Raw genomic sequence first — 22,202 nt, forward strand, 5'->3', positions numbered from 1 at the left:
CGATTTGAGCTAATCTTCCTGCTGAAGTTTATCAGGAAAATACATTTTATTTTGCAGGAAAATTGGCACTTGTTAACAACTACTTTATTGGTGGAACATTGGGAAAGGCTTACAAAGACTATATGGTGTTACATATCAGAACATGTCTGGGGTTAACTACTTCAGCTTCAGGCATTTTTCTGACACTTTTGTTTACATGTAAAAATCAGTATCTTTTTTTTTACAAGAAAATTAGTTATAACCCCCAAACATTATATGTTTTTTTAAAGCAGAGGCCCTAAACAATACAATTATGGGTTTTGCCATTTTTTATGTCACGTGGTATTCATACCGTGGCTTTTAAAAATGCCCCAGTTAAAAAAAAAAAGGGATTTTTGACTTACTGTAAAATCCATTTCTCTGATGTTCATTGACGGACACAGCTCCTGATTTTCATAACCATTGGGTTATACTGCCCTCTACAGGAGTAGGACACTAGGCAGAAAAAGAATCTGGCTACGCCTATGGCCAGTCCCAGGGGGTATACCCCCTCTCTCAGCAATAGGTACTCAGTTTTGTTACAAGCAGTGTCAGAAGAATTACAACTCCACAGAGGGGTGGGTGCTGTGTTCGTCAACGAACATCAGAGAAATGGATATTACGGTAAGTCAAAAATCCCATTTTCTCTTTCATTCATTGACAGACACAGCTCCTGATCTTCTTAACCATTGGGATGTCCCAAAGCAGTGTTGGGCATGAGGGGTGGGAAGAGCTAAAAATAAATTCCCAAGGCTAAACAGTAGCCAACCAGGCAACAGGAGCTCAACCAAAACAACTGGAGCCCACCTGAAAAAAACAATACATCCTCAAGAAGGACCAGATCCTCTAAACAGCAGCCTGCAAAACCTTGCAGCCAAAAGAAGTATCCACAGATGCCAACAGATCTACTTTATAGAATTTTGTGTAAGTGTGCACAGCTGACCAGGTTGGCCGCCTTGCAAATCTGCATCACTGATGACAGGAGGCCCAGGAGGCACTAAGTGTCCGAGTAGAGTGCGCCTTACTCAAGCAAACAAGGAACCTGACCCCTGATAGAATAGGCCTGAATAACTGTCTGTCTGATCCATCTGGAAATGGTCGCAGAGGAAGCGGACTGCCCTTTTCGAGACCCAACCATGAGCACAAATAGTGAGTCTGACTTCCTCAAAGACTCTAGCTGCCAGGTACACCCAAATTGCCTGGACCACATCCAAGGCATGCAAAGCTATTTCCTTTGGATGTTTTGGCCTGGGACACAGGGAAGGCAACATAATGTCTTAATTTAAATGAAGATCAGAGACAACCTTTGGAACGATGGACAGGGGCAAAGAACCACCTTATCCCTGTAAATCACCAAGTAAGGTGACAGGATAACGCTGCCAGTTCCGACACCCTGCAGACAGCGTAAGCAAGAGAATCTCTCGAAGATTCTCAAAGGGAGGCTTCTGGAGGACCGAAAGCACCAAATTGAGGTGCAAAGGACCAAAGGCGGTAACGGAGACCACACTGGAGGAACCAAATATCGAACACCCTGAAGAAAGGTACACACCTGGGAGTGTGTGGTCAAGGGTCGTTGGAAGAAGACCGCCAAAGCCGACACCTGACCCTTATGGTACTCAAGGCCAATTTCTGTTCAAACCACTGTTGAAGGAAGGTCAAGATCCTACCCACCGAGAAGGAGCGAGGATGAACTTCAAGAGACTCACACCACGCAATGTACATCTTCCACGTACAATGGTAGATCTCCCTAGAAGTAGATTTCCTAGATTTTAACAGCGTTGGAATCACCGACTCAGATAAACCTCTATCCACTAGCACCTGGCATTCAACAGCCAAGCTGTCAAAGCCAGTGACTGTAAAGCAGGATGGAAGATTGGTCATTGGGACAGCAGATCCTCCCTGAGAGGAAGCTTCCAAGAAATGTCCAGCCGCACCAGATCATCGTACCAAGCCCAGGGAGGCCAGTCCACAGCCACTAAGATGACCAAAATCCCTTTTGGCTCGATCCTGCGTAGAAGTCTTGGCAGGAGCTTGAGAGGAGGGAAGGCGTAAATCAGACGATACTGATCCCACGGTGCCACCAGCACATCTGTGGCATCCGCCAGAGGATTCTGTGAATGAGTCACAAACCTCTGCACCTTTCTTTTGAGCCAAGATGTCAACAAATCCACCTCAGGCATACACCACCTGAGACGTAACTGATGAAAAACCCCTGGATGAAGGGACCACTCCCCTTGGTCCAATGCCTGCCGACTGGGGTAATCTGCCTGCCAGTATTCCACCCCAGGAATGTGTACGGCGGAGGGCTGGAACAAACCGTTCTGCCCACCTTAGAATGCCGGCTACCTCCAGAGCTGCCAGGACAATTTTTGTGCCCCCTTAGTGATTGACATAAGCCACGGCCGTGGCTTTGTCTGATTGAATGCGCACTGCACATCCCTGAAGACGATCTGTCCAATGGTCCAGGCACAGATCCTGATCGCTCAGAGTTCCCAGACATTGATTGGTAGTCTGGACTCTTCCAGTGTCCAGATTCCATGAGCAGAATTTTTGCAGAGGACGCCTCCCCAGACAGACAGGCTGGCATCCCTGGTGACCACTGTCCAATACAAGGGGAGGAAGGATTTGCCCAGCCAAAGCACCGGAGAACAAAGCCACCATATCAGGGTCTACTTTGTTCTCCGGCTCAGCCACATCAGATTGTCCAGAGACTGCCAATTCTTGTTTCATTTGGCCAAAATCTCCCTTTGCATGGAACTGTGCACACGAAACCGCCTCGAAAGGAGACACCATCAGGCCCAGCATCCACATGCAAGTCCGGAGGGATGACCATCTGCTCGACAGCAGGAAACGAATAGCAGCCTGCAATTTCTGGAGTTTGTCCAGAGGACGGGACACCATGGCTAAGGCCGAGTCCAGAGCCCAGATAGTTCATAGTTTGTGGATGGAATCAGAGCAGAATTCTGAAAATTCAGAATCCAGCCGAACTCCCTCAGATTTCATATGGTGATTTCCAGGTTTTCCACCAGCTCAGTAGGAGACTCCGCTTGCAGGAAGAGGTTGTCCAAGTAGCCCAGTACCGCGATCCCCCCGTTGGTGTAACAATGCTAGCACTGGGGCTAACACTTTTGTGAAGACCTGAGGAGCAGAGGCGAGACCAAAGGGTACCGCAACAAACTGATAATGCTCCTCTCCCAGGGCAAAGCAGAGGAAGCCCTGGTGACCGGCACATGTTAGAATGTGAAGGTAAGCATCCTCGATATCGATAGAGACAAGAAAATCCCCCTGATGCAGGGATGCCACCACCGTGCAAATGGACTCCATCCTGAACTTCTGCACCCGCACAAAACAATTCAGCGCCTTGAGGTCCAGGATTGGACGCACCTTGCCTTCCTTCCTGGGAACTGTAAACAAGTTAGAGTAAAAACCCTGAAAACGTTCCGAAGTCGGAACCGGAACAATCATTCTTTGAAGCAAAAGTGCTTGTACCACCCAAAACAGACCCTGTAAATGGTTCAGGGACAGGGGCAAGTTGGAAAGAAAGAACCTTGCCGGGGGACAAGAGTGAAATTCGATTTTGTAGCCAGACTGAATGACTTTATGGACCCACTTGTCTTGTACCAGGGAAGTCCACGGGTCCGGAAACCAACAAAGACGTCCCCCCACCCTCGACACAGGTAAGGACTCACCTTCATGCTGAAGGAGCCTTGTCAGCGGATCTGGAGAAGCCCGCTTTCCGCTTGCCAGACCAGGTTCGTTTGGATCCCCCAGAGGAGGCCCTGAAAGGCTTCCAGCCCTTGTCAATCGCACCTGAGGGACAAAAAAAAACGCTTATGAGCTGAGAAAGAGGACCCACATCTACTAGGGGGTTCCTTGCCCTTAGTACCCTGCGGAAGAAAAGTACTCTTTCCCTCTGTGAGACCTTTAATGATGTCATCTAATGTAGCACCGAACAGGCAATCTCCTTGAAAGGGAAGATCAGTCAAGGCCTTTTTTTTTTTTTAGAAGTCTGGTCTGCAGACCAGCATTTAAGCCAAAAGACACACCAAAGGACCACTGCAGAAACAAAGGGCCAAGCCTCTAGGGGAGCTGCATCCAAAGGGGCATCACAGATAAACTGCAGCCCCTGGACCAGCTGGTATTCCAGCTCAGGAAAGGCAGGGGGGAGGTGTTCTCTCTCCAGGTCACTGCGTAAAAGCTTAGCCTACTCGGTCAGAGTTTTCGACATTAGGGCTATGGTGAATACCGGCCTCAGTGCAGAACCAGCCAGACTGTACATATTGGGGGCCACAGCATCTGCCTTCCTGTCAGCCCGATCCTTAAAGGCCAGGGACTCTTCAACTGCAATCACGGTTGCCTTGTTCAATCTGGAAACCGAAGGGTCCACCATCAGTGAAACAGTCTATTTCCTAAAAAGGGACTCCTCCTAGGATAACGCCTAGTAATTTTGGCTTAGGGACCCCAAGGGGACGCTCTGGTCGTCCCCACTATTTAGCGACAATTCTGTCAAAATAGGCAGGGAAAGGAAACACCTTTGTATAGATGGCTTGTGAGTGCCAAAGGGAACCTGCGCCTCCGTCGCAGCTGCGTCCTCCATCTTCAAGGTCTCACACACAGATACAATTAGTGCTTCCACTAGGGATCTTTTGTGCGCGGTGTCAGATGTGGAGGAATCATCCTATCTGAGGATTCCAGGCGCGTGGTCGCAGACCCAGCAGGGTGACCCACATCCGAGGTGGCTTAATCAGATTCATGATCTGTTGAGACAGATGAGATAAGGGAAGGCAGGAGGTGCTTTTCGCTAGCCCATCGCCAAAAACCACCTCCACCTGAGACACAAAGGACTCCAGGACTGCCGTCAGTGCATCGATTGATGGTTGGGACACGGATTGCCCTACAGTCTCAGAGAGGGGATCAGGTGGGGAAATGTGCTCCAAAGACTCCATGAGTTACCAGGGGGACCCCACAAAAAGTGAAAAAAACTGCAAAAGGGACAACTCCCACCATGCTGGCAGCACCACCTAGTTGCCAGGCACAAAGCACTACGCGATCCCCAGCAGAAGGGGAGAACCCCATCAGACTCATCACCCAGCAGAAACAGCCACCTGCAGCCACCAGGATAATTTGCACTCCACGCGCGGTGATCAGAATGTGAAAAGATCCAGAGAGTCAGCACACGGGGATGAGGAGGGGTTCCCACCGCCGAAATCGCCGCCCACAGGGCTCCACTGTCATGGCCGTGCTATTTTTAATAGCAAACCACCACAAAATGCCAGCTGGACTACACAAACATCTGTGATGTCGGCCAGAGGATCCCGAGACCTGGCTACAAACCTCTGTGAATGAAGGAAACCCCAAAGTAATTGGGATTATTATAGCGCTTGCTGTTGGGGACCAGGGTGCACAATAATCTAAATAAATTATGTGAAGTCAATATAAATATATAAGAACGTTGATTTGTGACTAAAAAAAATCATAAACTGGATAATAGTATGTCACACAATATTGCAGTGTAAAATCAATAAATATTCATAAAATGTCAGACTATAAATAATTCAAATCACATAAGTGCCGATAAAGTGCAAAATAAGTGCTGAATTGAGTCCAATCAAAGTTCATATGTGACTTAAGTGCAGAAAGGTAAACTTCAGTGCCAAAAAAGGAAGAAAAAGTGCAAGTGCTATGTGCTGGGTCCTCCAGTGGTCCAACCGCCAATCCTATGAAATGGCTTCAGGAAATAGTAAAGATGTAAACTCACCAGAGAATGTGGGTCTTAATTACCTTATGGCAAAAAGACCTATAGAGTCTGATGGCCTCCTCGGCCCGAGAGATGGCAACTGCTGGGCTTTGTAGTCCCCTGCAATCCGAGATCCCCTTCCTGGATACGCTGTGCTGGAGTCCTCAGGGTCCGGTTAGGGAAAAATAATAATTGCTCCAAATAGTGCAGTACCGTTAATGCCCCATACACACGTGCAGATTATCTGCAGACTTTTGTCTGCAGACTTACCAAAACCATATAATATGAGGTCAAACCTAAACACTTTCAATTTGTATGCAATCCGGCAGGCCCTTGCACTACATAGAAAAGGTAAGTCTGCAGACAAAAGTCTGCAGATAATCTGCACGTGTGTACGGGGCATAAGAAGGATTTTATTAAAGGTTGCTGATCAAACAGTACAAGAAAAGTTAAAATCTAGAGGATCGCGCCCGCTGTATTGGTGCCTGTAGCGTGGAGAGCGGTAACTACCGGCTTGCGTTCCAATATTTATATTGACTTCACATCATTTATTTAGATTATTGTGCACCCTGGTCCCCAACAGCAAGCGCTATAATAATCCCAATTACTTTGGGGTTTCCTTCATTCATCCTACACATATTCTATACCAGCTGCTACCCTCCCTTTAATTTATTCCTTCACAATTAATTACCCCCTCTAAGTAGGCCATCCATAGGCGCGAAGAATATACACCTATTGGAGTATATATTTCATAATACAAACCTCTGTACCTTCTTGTTGAGTCGAGAGGCTAACAGGTCCACCTCGGGTGTCCCCCACCGGACACACCGCAGGTAAAATACCTCCGGGTGCCGGGACCATTACCCCTGATCCAACACCTGACCATTTAGGTAATCCGCCTGCCAGTTCTCCACTCCTAGGATATGCATGCCGGAAAGGGCTGGAACAAAATGTTCTGCCCATTTCAGGATCTCAGCCTGCTCCCGGGCCGCCAAGACACTCTTGGTGCCTCCTTGATGATTGTCATAAGCCACAGCCGTGGCATTATCCGATTGAATCCGAACTGGACAACCCTGCATACAATTTGTCCAGTGACTCAGGCAACGCTTTATCACTCTGGGTTCCAGAATATTGATCGGTAGTCTGGACTCCTCCACGGTCCAGGATCCCTGTACACACAGCTTCCTAAGCACTCCTCCCCAGCCGGACAGGCTGGCATCCCTGGTTACCACGGTCCAATACGATGGGAGGAAGGACTTGCCATGGAGTAGAGCCAACAACCAAAGCCACCACAGAAGAGCACTCCTTGTGCTGGAACTCAACCGAATCATAGTGTCCAAGGATTTTGGATCTTTGTTCCACTTGACAAGAATTTCCCTTTGCAAGGGTCTCGCGTGAAACTAAGCAAACGGAACTGCCTCGAAGGTTGACACCATCAGACCTAAGGCTCGCATGCAAGGCCGTAGAGAGCGGACAGGTTGCTGGATAACAGCAAATGAATCGCCCTCTGCAACTTTTGCAGCTTTTCCTGGGGAAGAAGTCAGGCCCAGATAATCCAGTTTTGAAGATGGTACCAGAGCATGATTTTTTGGAAATTGACATTCCAATCGAACTTGCAGAGTCTGTACAGTGATTGCCACGTCGCCCAACAGGACTGAATGGGAGTCTGCTCTTAAGAGAAGATCGTCCAGGTACCCCAGTACCACAATCCCCCGTTGTCTCAGTAATGCCAATACCGGAGCCAACACTTTGGTGAAGACCCTGGGAGCAGAGGCAAGACCAAAGGGTAACGCCACAAATTGATAATGCTCCTATCTTACAGAGAAGCAAAGAAAACGCTGGTGTCCTTGAGGATATCAGATATGCGTCCTTGATATCGATGGAGGCCAAAAAGTCTTTTTGGCGTAGGGACGCCACTACTGTGCGAATGTACTCCATTCAAAACTTCTGTACCCACACAAAGCGGTTCAGAGCCTTGAGGTCCAGGATTGGACGCACTTTCCAGGGAACAGTGAACAGGTTTGAATAGAACCCCTGAAAGAGGAAGTAAACCCTCCTCAGACACTTTTACCTATAGGTAAGCCTATGATAAGGCTTACCTATAGGTACTGTAAATATCTCCTAAACATGCACCGTTTAGGAGATATTTACCTTACATGCAGCCAGTGACGTCACTGGCACATGCGCTCTGAAGGAACGGCCGCTGGTGCCGTTCCTTCAGAGTCCCGTGCCGTGACCGTCGGCTCCTGCGCGCGTGCGCCGGAGTGACTTCACCGCGGCTCCGGCCAATCAGATGGCCTGATGCCGTGATCCCGGAAGACGGGCGACTGAACATGTCGCCCGTCATAGAGGTGAGCGGTCGGCACGGCGGGGGCTCGTTCTAAGGTAAGTATTGCATAATGAGCTAGTATGTGATGCATACTAGCCCATTATGCTTTTCTCTTTCAGGGTGAAAAAGAAAAAAAAACAAAAAATTTGAGTTTACAACCTCTTGAAAGCCTTCCTGAGAGGGAACCGGCACAAACACCCTTTGCAACAGCAGATCTTGTACAGATCTGGAGATAGGCGTAGGTTGGACGGGAAGAATCTGTCCGACAGTCAAAACCTGAATTCGATCTTGTAACCCGATCGGATCTGTTCGTGGACCCATTTGTCCTGAATCAAGGAGGACCATGGTTCCAGAAAGAAGCAAAGACGTCCCCCCACCCCACTTACAGGTGAGGGTGTCCCTTCATGCAGACGGGGATTTGTCTGTAGATCTGGATTGGCCTATTCTCAGCTTACCCGACCAGGTCTTCTTGGAACCGCCAGAAGACCTAAATGGCTTAGATTCTGCAGGCACGAAAGGGCTGCCTGTGGGCTGTAAAATAAGGCCCCTGTCTATTACATGGTGACTTGCCCTTGGAAGATTGAGGAAGAAGAGTACTCTTCCCATCTTTAAGACCCTTGATCAGTTCATCCAATGAGGATCCAAACAAACAGCCCTACATAAAGGGGAGCGATAGAGCCTTTTTTGAAGCCTGATCCGTAGACCAACTTTATAGCCACACCATGTGTCTAATAGTTACCCCCACTGCAGCTACTCTGGCTACAAAAGGGGCCTCATCAAGCGACGCATCACATCAATCCTTCTATCCACAGTAACCACAGAAGATTTGTTCAGTCTGGAGAATGGATACTGCGTCTGCGAAAGGATAGCGCCTCTTAAAACTCATCGGCACCACTAACATCTGTTTGAGGCCCCCCCATTGGTCAGAGACAATTTAGTCAAAAAGTTCCGGACAAGGGAAAAACTTTGCCCGACTTCTAGGATTTGTGAGTGCCAAATGACACCTGCGTCCCTGACGCTGCAGAATCATCTGCCATTTTTAGAGTTTCTGGCACTTACACCAGAAGTGCCTCCACCAGCGCACTTTCCCGCGCGGCTGCAGACGAGGATATGTCGTGCTCGCCATCCGAGTGCGATGACGCAGAACCCTCAGGGTGACATGCATCCGCGGCGGCCATATCTACCTCAGAATCTGAGGATACAGGAGAGGGCATAGGGCACTTTTTACTAGTGGTATTTTTTAAAACCAAATCCACTTTTGACACCAGGCTTTCCAAAACCGCCGTTAAGGCAAACAGGAGTTGCGACGCGGAGGTCCCCGCAACTGCAGGGAGGAAATCCGTTGGTGAAATTTGTTCCTGGGACTCCATATGAACTCTGGAATAGCACAGTGTCACTTTAAAGATTGCAGGGTGAGAGAGAGAGAGACCTACAGGGACCCCAATAGACATACCACCATTTTATATGGCGGTGAACAGGATCGGTCTGCTGTGCAGAGAAAACGATCTTCACAGGAAGAGGAAGTACCTGGGTCATCACTAGAGTAAAGGCCTAGCTGCTCAGCATTCACGAACTCCGAGAAAATGGATGCCCAATGCATTCCTGTGGGAAAACCACAAAAACATGGCTGCCCATGCATATCAATGGGAACTTCTGCAAAATGAGGCTTAATGATTCTACAGTAAAATGGCGGCCTCCTCGGCTCCCCATGTGGTCTCCAGGACCCACTAAGGGGTCCAAACGATTAGTGGCATCGGGGGGTCCCCACCAGGAATAACCCCCCCAGCGCATCCACTATAGCGGCATTGGCGCGTCCACCCCCCCCCCCCAAGGACCCCCATCGCTGACTGAGGTAGGGACCTTTATGATGGTGGGAAAAGAGGCCTTGAGGGAGCCTGGTACATACCGAGAGGCCAGGGGGAATGAGGGGTACCTGAGGGTCCGTCCATCCCAGGGAGGGGTTCACGTCTGCCCCGAGACCGCCAGAACTATGGGGGGACACTAATCATCATACCAACGACATCAGATTGGCACCACTCTGGACAGACTACCTCTCCACTCTGAGTGGGGGTGCTGACAGCCAATGGGTACGCTGTGACTCAGGCCGAACAAGGTCGCGTGCGTCCCGGCGAGGTGTTTCACTCACGGGCCAGCCCCCATCCATTGGGGCTCTGTCATGGCGAGGCCTAGCGCTGGGCTATAACCTGCACACGCTTGTTGGCCGGGCTGGGAGACCTTAAGGATCTAGGATATCCAGTCCAAAACCCAGCCCGGCTGTTGATTTCAGTTCTCTCAGGAACATAACTAGCTAAAAAAAAAAATTATTTTTTAACAAAGGTTCCCTTTAAAATAAAAAAGACAAGCTAAGACCAAAGTCCCAGCTGGTAACTAGGTCCTACTCCTAAACTAGGCAGAAACAAACTGAATCCTATAGCAGAGTGAGTGGGTGTATGCCTGCAGGGACTGCCCCATAGGCGTGGTAAAGATTTTTCCTGCCTAGTGTCCTAATCTTGTAGGACGCAGCATAACCCAATGGTCAAGAATAATATGGAGATGCATCTGTCAATGAACGATAGAGAAATATAAAAGATGTTACACTAGTAACACAAGTAAATAGATACCAAACATATCAATCTTTAAAACTGTGCATGCCTGTGCAATGGCGACAAACAATGTCAATTTTACTATTCATAGGTGATGATTTAAAAGCCTTTACAGAATACCACTTTACATTCATACAGGAGGTCTAGTACTAGAATTACTGCGCATGATCTGACGTTTAGATGTGATACCTCAGATGCGTGGGATGATCACTGTTTGCGTGTGTGCAGGACCAACGTGGATGTTTTCCTTTGAGCGTGAGCACGGGGGGCACATTGAATTTTTTTTTTTATTAATAATATTTTTTTTTTCATCTTTACACTGTTTTATTTATTTATTTTTTTGGGATCACTTTTATTGCTGTCACGACAGCAACGGGCATGCGACAGGTCCTCTTTATGGAGAGATCTGGGGTCTATAAGACCCCAAATCCCTCCGCTGAGCTTTAAAGCATTCAAAAACCCCAAGATCTGTGTTTTTGAATGCCTTTGATTTTTCAAAAATGGTGTCGTTGACAGGGTAAACCAGAAGTGATGTCAGGCCATTGCTTCCGGGTTACTATAGCCGAATGCCCATCCTGGCTTTCTTTGGCTGTCCGGCTAGCTTGCGGATGTGCCGGCTGGTTGTTCGAGTCTCCTGGTGGGACAAGACAGCCTGAAAAACCTGCAAAAGGGGGCAGGGAATGTCTGCTCCCGCTGCTTGTAAAAGCAATCCAGCGGCTAGTTATACTTTTACAAAAGAGCCGACCGCCGGCTCTATAAAACGGTACCAGGATTATGCCTGCAGCATAACTGCTTAAAGTCCAACGACGTACGCATATGTCACTGGTTGGCAAGTAGTTAAAGAAAGGATTGTAAGCACTTAAAATCTGAACGTGCTTTGCACAATTTTTGTACAGAAAAGGCTATTTTTCACTGCACCTTTGAGCTTCCCTTACAACTGAAGACATACTTACGTTGCTGAATACTCAAAGAGGCCATAATAAGGATTGAACATTTCTTTGGAAATAAGGAAGAACCATTCTCTGGCAACCCCTCCGTAATCCAAGCCTTTCTCATTGTCAAATTCAATCCAGAGTCTTGCTTTAAGGAACTCAGGCCTTTTCACCGCTATGATCCTTCTGTAGGAGTCTTCAAATAGGGCTGTACGACGCAACTTCATTTCAAACCTATTAGGAATATCAAGCTAAAGCAAATATCCTGGTCAGTAATTTCGCTCTCACCAGTATTTAGCTGGTTAATTTTTATATGAATTATAAGCAGCCTTGTGGAAGAAATACAGGTGTAGCCTGCTTCTATAAGATGCTAGCTGCCTGGCATTTATGCTGTGTTACTTTTGCAGTTTAAGTTAGTGAATTGCAACATGTATGTAGATCTGTAGACAGGAGTCCTTACTCATTCTAGGTGAGCAGATCAAAGTACTTAAAAGTGGTTGTAAACCCTTACATATACCCAGTGAAGTGACTGGCATCAGGTGCTACACAGATATGAAACAAATCCTCCTACATAAATTGTACCTGTTTATCTAAAATATTCTCTTCAAAAACATCTGTTCAAAGTCCAGAATTTATAAAGCTCATCTGAGCTGTCAGCAACAAGGGGACAGAGAGCTGAAGTTATACTCTGCAGAGTTAAGTGAGGAGAGCTCTGAGAATTGATTGGATGGAAGGGACGCACCCCCCTTCAAACAGCATACAGGTACATAGCGGAGGCCGCCAATAAGCTAAATGTCCCCCCCCCCATCACTATTTTTCTCTTGGTGTCAGGAAAACTGGTCAGAAGTGATTCATGCTAAAAGCAGAACAACAAAGCAGCAGAGAGAATTAACCCTTAGTGCTCTTAAATGAGACAAGAGCATAATATAGCGGGGTATCCTTTGTTCATATTTCATGTCTGAGGTTTACAACCACGTTAAGCAAGAGAGGCAACCAGGCAACAGACAATCAGCATTTTTAAAACTGACCATCAGCAACTGCCTCCTCCATGTTTTAACATGACGGGCTTTGCTGTAAAAAATACTATATAGTTAATTTGTATACTCTAGAAGTGAAAAATTGAAACTTAAAATTAAACTGTCACAGCAAAGTAAATAAGTGAAAGAACAGAAATCAATAAATAGAAGTAAAAAAATATGGCAAATACATTTTGTTTAAATGACTGGTCTAACTATACATGTGAATATCTGTTGAGCATGCAAATTTTTGCACAGTGGTTTCCTGCACTAGTTGGGTTGAGTAATAATGATCAGCTGGAAAATTTGATTTTTCTCACAATATCCAACAGACCAGGGAATATCTGAAAAGGTTGCAGAATGCTCTCAGACATATAATCAGACAGATTAGTACCCACTGTCCTCCTTTAGAATGCAAACAGAATCAGTTCCTAAACTGACTGCAACTAACTGAAACAGGCAACAATTAATTTGTAGGAAGAAAGAAATGCTAGAGGAGCTCTACTCTCCACAGTCTGGCTGAGGACCCCAACAATAATTCAATATAAACTCTAATGAAGCTGCCACTTCAAGAGTAATCATATGCACTGTTAAGTAATTTAATAAACAAAAAGCAGGCGCTTGACACTGAATCATCTCTGAATACTCACAAAAATGTAAATTAAAAATTGTGATTGTGAGTGATTAGGTCACAAATTAAAATTGATTTTTAATACATACATGTAAAATCAATTTCTTGAAGTACATCACAGGACATAGAGCCATAAATCATAACATATGGGTTATATAGCCACCTACAGGTGAAGGACACTGGCAACCAACCAGAAAGGATTTCCCCCTATATAACCCCTCCCACACAGCAAGTACCTCAGTTTTGTAGCAAGCATTAAAGGCCCCATAGAAGCGGGGAGGGACCTGTGTCCCGTGATGTACTTCAAGAAATGGATTTTACAGGTAAATCATGGGACACAGAGCCATTAATTATAACTTATGGAATGTCCCAAAGCAATGCATCTGAGGGGAGGGGGACACCAAAAAATACCGCCATCCGACCACAAAAAGGATTACACCCCTGCCTGCAGAACACTGTGGCCAAATGCAGAGTCCTCCTGGGTCCCAACATTCACTCGACAGAAACGAGTGAACGTATGCACCGACGACCAGGTCGCGGCCTTACAAATCTGAGCCATAGAGGCTTGATGACGAAGTGCCCAAGAGGCACCTTCTCCCTCTGGTAGAATGTGCCTTTACATGAAAAGGTGGCACCTTCCCCTCTAAATTATATGCCTGGTTAATAACCTGGCGAATCGAATAAGAAATCGTAGACTTAGATGCTGCCAACCCCTTCTTGGGCTCTTCTGGCAGCACAAACAAGCTCTTGGTCTTACACATCCGAGCTGATCTTTCCAAGTAAAACTTTAGTGCACACATTACATCGAGAGAATGCAATAACTTTTCCTCCTCTGAGTGAGCATCTGGAAAAAAGGAAAGTAGTATAATGTCCTGATACAAATGAAAGGCGGACACCACCTTGGGCAAAAAACCTGGGTGTGGACGTAAAATCACCCTATCTTGATGAAAAATCAAGAATGGCTCTTTACAAGAAAGAGTTGCTAGTTCCAATACCCTTCTGGCCAAAGTTATCAGAATCAAAAAGACCAGTTTCTTGGTCAGAAGAACCAGGGTAACCTGCCCCATGGGTTCAAAAGGCTGTTTTTGTAAAACTGCCAGCACCAAATTTAAATCCAGGACATAGTGGTAGCTTCATAAGTGGAAGAAAACGTAACAATCCCCGGACGATGGTCTGAACCAACGAATGGGAAGAGATCGGTTCTTAGAAGAAAACCGATAAGGTTGAAAATTTGCCCTTTAATAGAGCTCAAGGCTAATTTCATATCTACCCCTGCTTGAAGGAAAGCTAGAATTCTCCCAATGATATATTTGCAGGGATGCCATTTCCTGGATTCACACCAGGTAATGTAGGATTTCCGGACCCTGTTATAAATGTTTCTATAGACTGGTTTCCTAGCATTTATCAGGGTATAAATTGCAGGGCCAGATACACCCTGCTCCTTCAAGATTAAGGCTTCAATTGCAAAGATGTCAAATTTAAAGACTGTATATAGCAGGGTGGAATATCGGACCTTGAGAGAGTAGGTACGGACGCAGTGGAAGGGCCCAAGGCCTCATCACTGCCAACCTTTAGATTAGTGCATACCAAACCCTCCTCGGCCATGCCGGAGCTACCAGGATTACTGGTTTCCCCTCTAGCTGGATCCTGCGCAACAGACGTGGTATCAGCTGTACCAGAGGAAAGGCATAAAATCAGAGAATACTCCTTCCAAGGAATCCCTTGTCCTGGACAGACATCTCTTTAACTTGTTGTTGAACCTGGATGGCAACAGATCTACGTATGGGACCCCCCAGCGTAGGCAGATTGATTGAAAAATCTCGGGATGTAAGAGCCATTCCCCCGGAAACATCTGTTGACGGCTCAGAAAATCCACCTGCCAGTTCTCTATTCCTGGAATAAAAACTGCTTTCAGGCATGGCACAAACTTCTCTGCCCAAGACCGGATGATGTCAAATCGTCCTTAGTGACATAGGTTGCGGCAGAAGCAAATGGAGTAGCCACTATGCCTAACAACCATAATGGCTCAGACTGGCTAGTCGCCTCTGGCTCTTCAGTGGGAGTAGACACAGAGGAAGCATAGCTAGGACCTTCAAGGCCTGATGGTGGCATCACAGTGCCCCTTCCAACTGTGCCTCCTCCAGCCCTTTTTCAGGCAGACACTGCTTTATAGCAAGACAAACTTGAGGTACCAACTTCAGTGTACTTAAGGCTTGTGCCAAGCTTATACAGCTTATCACACACAGCACTGATTATCCCAATATACAGGACTGGTTTGTGCAAGTAATCTACACCCACAATGACTCAACGCAACCCAGCTGCTGCTGCTCTGTGTCCTCTCCAGCCTCTGATAGAGGCTAGCACATTGGAAACCGTTCCTTATAAATTGCGCCCTTTAATGCTGTATTGCACATGTGCGGCGTACTACGTGGCATCCACGTGCCCGCCAATCGCATTAAAACACGTCCTCCATGCGGCGTACGCCTGTTTTAAAAAGCGAAGATTCACACGCACGGATGGGCCTTTGCCACAAACACGCTATCGAGAGAGGAGACAAACACGCGGGCGCTTATGTGCCAAGGCGAAAACAGCAACATGGGGTGAGAGCAGCTTAGGCTTGTTTGTTTGTCACAGCTGATACCTTTCAGGTGATCAGCCCAGGGTAAAAACAGTGTGTCAAACAATAAGAAACAAAAGAATGATTAAACAAACTTTGCATCAATGCCACAACTGCACAAGCTCATATAATCACAATTGATAAAATTGGCACATTTAATCCCTGAGGAAAGGCCAGAGCTATAACAAGATGTATTTTGCATAGCCTAACATTCATAGTCTTATGTGGAGAGTCACATGGCATTCATTCTCTGTTATCTTTTAACACCTTTAAGACCGCCCGCCGCATATTTACTGAGGCAGGATGCCTCTCCTGCGTGAACTGACGTAGCTCCCGCCCCCAATAGGCTGTGGGGATGCCGATGCACGGGGACGGCGGCCACGATTGCTGCTAGGCATCCAAGATCACTCCCCGCTGAGAGAGGAGGACGTTCAGCTTTTGTAAACACAGCCGACCGTTCTTCTCTCTGAAATGACCACACAGCACCTGTGATCCTGCTATATAGGATCACAGGTCTCTATGATCATTTCACAAGCCTATCCCCCAAACAGTTAGTAAACATTCACCCTAGGCTCACATTTAACCCTTTGAGCACCCCTAGAGTAACCCCTTACCTGCCAATGTCATCATTATTACAGTAACAGTGCATATTTTTAGCACTGATTACTGTAGTAAAGTCACTGATCCCCCCAAAAGTGTCAAAAATGTCAGTTGGGGGTCCGACCTGTCCGTCGCAATGTCGCAGTCCCACTAAAAATCACAGATCGCCGCCATTACTAGTAAAAAAAATAAATAAATAAAAATAACAAATCTTTCCCCTAGTTTGTAGACGCGATAACTTTTGCGCAAACCAATCAAAATATGCTTATTGCGATTTTTTTGATTTTTTTTACCAAAAATATGTAGCAGAATACAAATTGGACTAAAAGGATGAAAATTTTTGATTTTTAATTTTTTTCGGGAATGTTGTATAGCAGAATGTGAAAAATAATGTTTTTTTTTTTTTTTTTTCAGAAATGTCGCTATTTTTTTGTTTATAGGGCAAAAAATAAAAATTGCACAGGTGATCAAATACCATCAAAAGAAAGCTCTATTTGTGGGGAAAAAAAGGACATCAATTTCAATTGGGTACAGCGTCGCACGACTGCACAATTTTCAGTTAAATTAACACAGTGCCAAATCACAAAAAAGGCCTGGTCATTAAGGGGGCAAATCCTTCCGGTCCAGAAGTGGTTAAAGGGAACAGTGAATAAAATATTTACATTTGCTATATGTGTAAATATTTTTAATTGGTCTTACTAGTCCTGCTGCAGGATTCTGTTTGAAACAAGAATCCAATCTTCACCCATCACAGTGAGCTTTGTCTTGGCGACCTTCAAGGACTGTGTCCCCTTGTATTAGAGTGGCCACGGCCTTGGACCTGCAGAGCACCCTGCACAGAGTGCTTTTGGGATTTGGTATTACCAAGGGTCCGGATCCCAGGGTCAAGCGCCTAAAAAGGACAACATTACAGGCAAAACCTTGTATCTGCTTCCTGAGGCTCAGGTACCATCTTTTTAGTCCACTGACTTTTTTGATAGATCTGATAACTATCCCCTTAGATTCAGTGATCTTTACTTGAGGTATATAGCATAATCTTCTTTCTTCTTTGAAAAAAATGTAGAGAGACTCTCCACCATGACCAACACCTTTAGACCTGGGTGAAAAAAAACTGAGGTACTTCCGGTGTGGGAGGGGTTATATAGGGGGACATCCTTTCTGGTTGGATGCCAGTGTCCTTCACCTGTATGTGGCTATATAACCCATATGTTATGATTTATGACTCTGTGTCCTGTGAAAATAAATCAATTTTTGTATTAAACTCATATATCAGAACATTGATGTCCCCACACCACATGTATTTTCACTTTATACTTGTGCTTATCCACACCAACCGTCCAAGCTAATGCAGGAAAGAAGTGTAATTCCCCATGTAATGGTAAAAATACACACTCACCAAAAGATATTGCATTTAAGCAACGTGGTCAATACACGCTTTTGCAGGCTCAGGCAATAAGGATTCCTTTGTAGCCCAGGCATCAGGTCTCCCACTAAGTTTCTATGAGACCCACAGATTCTGCTCTCCTCTCTCTCAAAAACATTTTGGATTTTTTACATTTGTTTCACAATTTTTAGTTACATTTTTTTGGGTGTATTTAAGAATGTGATTCAGTGTCAAGTGTCAAATGGCTAACCTAAACTGAAAACACAGTTGAAAAAAAAAACAATTTTAAATGTCATATTTAAGATGAAAATTATACAATACCATGAATAAAAAGTACCTAATTTAACTGAGACACTAGTAATTCTATCAGTACATTTTGGACTTGTGTTGGTTACATCCGTTTGAGGCCTCTGAGATCATTCCCAATCCAGTGGCAGTTGCATTTGATGTTCTGTTGACCTCCATCTAGTCGGTTCTTGATTAGCTTTAAAGGATAAGTTAACTTAAAAAATAAATAAATAAATAAATGCACATTTTTTTGCAGGTAAAAAAAATGTGTATTTATTATTGTTTGTTGCAGGAGCCTGGAAAGCATTACACCAGCGATCAGATTGCTGATGCCATGCAGGTCTCCTGCAGACCTGTTGGTGTATTGGGTTGCCTGTACATCCCGTACGGGTAACCTTATACTCATTGACATGAACACTCAATGAACTACCCACTGCGCTCCACAGCGCTGTGGCAGTTGAGAACTACAAGCTGACAGCTGCTAAGGATGTCGGGGCTTGTAGTTTATTCAGACACACGGAGCTGTGTAATAATGACGCGGGCATGTGGACCGAGCCCTGTATGGCAGCTCTGTTTTTCAAACAGTGCCAACCAGTACAGGGAACTTTTCCCCATACTGCTGCCACAGGGAGGGAGGGATCAGGCAGCACTGCAGCATTGGGAACATGTTACATATTCCACCCTAAAATCGGGTGGAAAAAGTAACATGTTCCCCAAAGGTGAGCTTATCATTTAAGCAGGCTTTAATCACGACAGAATTGCATCGGGATGCAAAACCCACCTGCCACAAACAAAAACCTTTCGACACAGGCCCTAACTCTACATTTGACACTTAACAAACAAAATCATTGTGCATCTACCCCAACGGTGTTTAGGAGAAATTTACCTGCTTCTTTAACTTTTTCCGGAAATACTCATATTTTCTTTTGTAATCCCGTGAATAAGGCACAGCCTTCAAAGCAAAAAAAAAAAAAAGTATGGAAAATTTAATATAACACTTAGGAAACTGACTGTAATCACTGATGTGAAAGAATTTATCTAAAGTAAGCTGCATTTGTGTTTTTTTTTTTTTTTTTAACATGAAGCATCCCCTCCGTGCTTAATGTGTAACTGAAAGTGATATTAAAGCTGTGGATTTTTTTACATGAAAATAATAAACATGTTTTAGTTACCTCCTCTGTGCAGTGGTTTTGCACAGAGCAGCCCTGATGCTCCTCTTTTCGCTCCAGGCCCCTCCCTCCTGCCCCCAGAGCAAGAAGGTTGCTATAAGGACACCCAGGCAGGCTCACTCCCGAGCCGCTGCGCTAAATGTCCATTCACACACAATGCCGGAGGAAGATCGGGCTCAGGTAAGCATGGGGGGGGGGGGGAGCTGCTGCACAGAGGTGTTCTTTTACCTTCATGCATATAGTGACATGCTATTTTTTATAATGTAACCCTGCTTTAAACATCTTCACAACTTTATCTCTGACCGGTCTTGATGCTGTTTGTTCACAAAGATTCTCTAACAATCCTCTGAGGGCTTCACAGAAAAGCTGTATTTATACTGAGATTAAGTTACAAACAGGTGGACTCTATTTACTAATTATGTGACTTTTGAAGGCAATTAGTTCCACTAGATTTTAGTTAGGGGTAAAAAAGGGGGCTGAATACAAATGAACTCCACACTTTCCAGATATTTATTTGTATAAGATTTTGAAAATTTGATTTTCTTTTCACTTCACAATTATGTGGCACTTTGTGTTCGTCTATCACATAAAATCCCAATAAAATACATTTAAGTTTTTGGTTGTAACATGGAGAAATGTGGAACATTTTAAGGGGTAAGAATACTTTTTCAAGGCACTGTAAAACAGATCAAAGTGATTCTAGAAGATCAAGACAAAATACAAAAACTTACTGGCCCAGCTATTGCTGCAGTCTGCAATCGTGGATCTTCCCACTGTGTTTTCTTTGTGTCTGAAATGAACATTATTAACACAAAATCATTATTCTCACAATCTGTATATCAACTTTCCCCAGCATGATTCTTTGTGTTGGGGGTATATTTGTGCGTCTGATAGCTCTAATTTCTGGTCACGTAAGCTATGACATAATTTGTCTGCCTAATACTGTAATTATCAGACATATTTATGGTATTAAAATAACAATAATAAAATAGTTTTTAAAAAATAGAGAAGCTTAATAATGTGTTAGTCTGTACAATAAGACAAAAACAGATTGTAACTTACTGTGGTCAATATAAAAGACTCTGCCGTCTGTATGTGTTCGCTCTTCCCAGCCAGGCTGAAAAAGAAATAAAAACAAAGCAATAAGAAATAACAATTTACAGATGCAAAAGTTTGTTGCAAAACCATTAAATATCTTGAATATAAAAGTGTAATGTCGCATTTCTGTGCATTTAGTCTGGGGGGGGGGGGGCAGAGCCTTGACGCCCTGGACATACAGGAAATAGGTTGAATGATATTCAACCTAAAGGAGCTGGGCAGCTTTACTGAATTACTGAGCCTGAAGGGCAAAACACCGGAGGTTGAGTGAGCATATCAACTGGAGCCGCTTTTTTAATTTTCACTTCTACCGAGGTCTGACATATTGCATTTTTTTGCTCAAGCTGGAGTTAGGCATCTGAAGAGATATAATATGCCATTGGTGATTTTAGACCACCAAAGTTCTCCCAGTACTTAAATAATTGTTGGCGAAAGGGCACTTTGTGGTAACATTAATCAGAGATTTAGGGGGAAAATAAGGGGAGAGAGATGCAACAATCATACGAAAATGTGCTTAAATAAGGTATGGAAGGAAAGCAACAACAATAAACGGAACAAAGGAATTACTTGCATGTCTATTTAATTTAGCTTTATTTTTCACTCACTGGTAGTGGTCCCAGGTCTAAGAGATCAATGGGTGGCTTTGGCCTTAGCTGAACTGGAATTCTCAACCTTGGATCATCCTATAATAAATCAGAAATCTTGTTATGGAAGGGATAAGCAGTGACCAATTATATCAGTAGAGCTTAAAAAAATGCAATGAAAAGATTAGAAGAATATAATTCCCTCTCTCCCCTTTACTTCCCCGATTGGAGGGAATCAAAGTTGCTTGGAACTGAGGATACACACTTGTCTGTGAGCAGTATGAGGGGTTCGGTTCATCTAACAGTTTGTCAAGAATACATTATAGCTGCTCAGAATAGTGTATATCGTATGACTCTTTCTTCTGTATTGTATGATAGATATCAACCACCTCTGGTAAACTGCGTTGCACCAAACTAGTTGCATGCAGCAATAAAACAGCGTTGCACCAAACTAGTTGCGTGCAGAAATAAAACACTAATAAGAAAACCACTCCAGGCAAATTTTATTTTTGCACATAGTGGAGAAGGGTTAGAACCCTTGTAAGTTTTTTTTTTTTTTATTGCTGTTGGAATTCCCCTGAGGGAGATTTTCTCTCATTGTCCATATGGTCACAGGGAAATATCCTGAACTGGGACAGAGATAGTTTGGGTAGACCTAAATGTGCAACAGCTGCCAGAACAGGGTATCTATTATGACTTATTTTTTCCTAGAAACCATGTTTCTAGGAGACAGCGTTTAAATAGCTGCGGAATCCTTGATTTAGGACCTATAATCTTTGAGACACTAAAGCTGGCCATACAGAGATCTACAGATCGACTTCTGTTCAACCCCCCTGTTAGTATACCCTTGCTGCAACAGCGCAGCAGCAAATAGACTGCAGCTCTGATCTGTGTATTCTGATGGCAGGGGAATGTCCCCGTTGTCAGAATATGACAGCATGTAAGGATTCCTCCATCCACATCAAATGTGCAGATGGGGGAATCAGGTCAGTTTTTTTCATTCAACCCATTTGTTGAACCAAACCCATTTTGTGTCTGCGGTAAATTGCAGACATGCTGCATTTTATCGCAGCGCACTGTACAGAACCATATGGCACTGTGTGGAGCAGCTCGGCAAAATCCGCTGCTGTACAGTGCCATGAGGTATACTTTTATACACAAATAAAGTTTGTACAAAAAGAAAAGAGCCATGTGAT

The 22,202-nt window shown here is 44.8% G+C and overlaps 1 protein-coding gene across 5 annotated transcripts in view; it reads right to left on the reverse strand.

Moving 5' to 3' along the window:
• The window catches only part of NEDD4 (NEDD4 E3 ubiquitin protein ligase), a 519,020-nt gene that overhangs the window by 89,684 nt on the left and 407,134 nt on the right, over positions 1–22,202 (reverse strand). For all 5 annotated transcript variants that reach the window (XM_082253414.1, XM_082253413.1, XM_082253415.1 and 2 more), the window contains 5 exons: positions 21,028–21,105; positions 20,387–20,441; positions 20,056–20,114; positions 19,042–19,107; positions 11,641–11,870 (listed from right to left, as the gene is read on the reverse strand). In XM_082253414.1, the coding sequence (XP_082109540.1) occupies positions 11,641–11,870; positions 19,042–19,107; positions 20,056–20,114; positions 20,387–20,441; positions 21,028–21,105 (488 nt within the window). The remainder of the gene's footprint in view (positions 1–11,640; positions 11,871–19,041; positions 19,108–20,055; positions 20,115–20,386; positions 20,442–21,027; positions 21,106–22,202) is intronic.

Source organism: Pelophylax lessonae (assembly GCF_965119305.1).
Source record: "Pelophylax lessonae genome assembly, chromosome: 4".
In the NCBI taxonomy this organism is placed as follows: domain Eukaryota; kingdom Metazoa; phylum Chordata; class Amphibia; order Anura; family Ranidae; genus Pelophylax; species Pelophylax lessonae.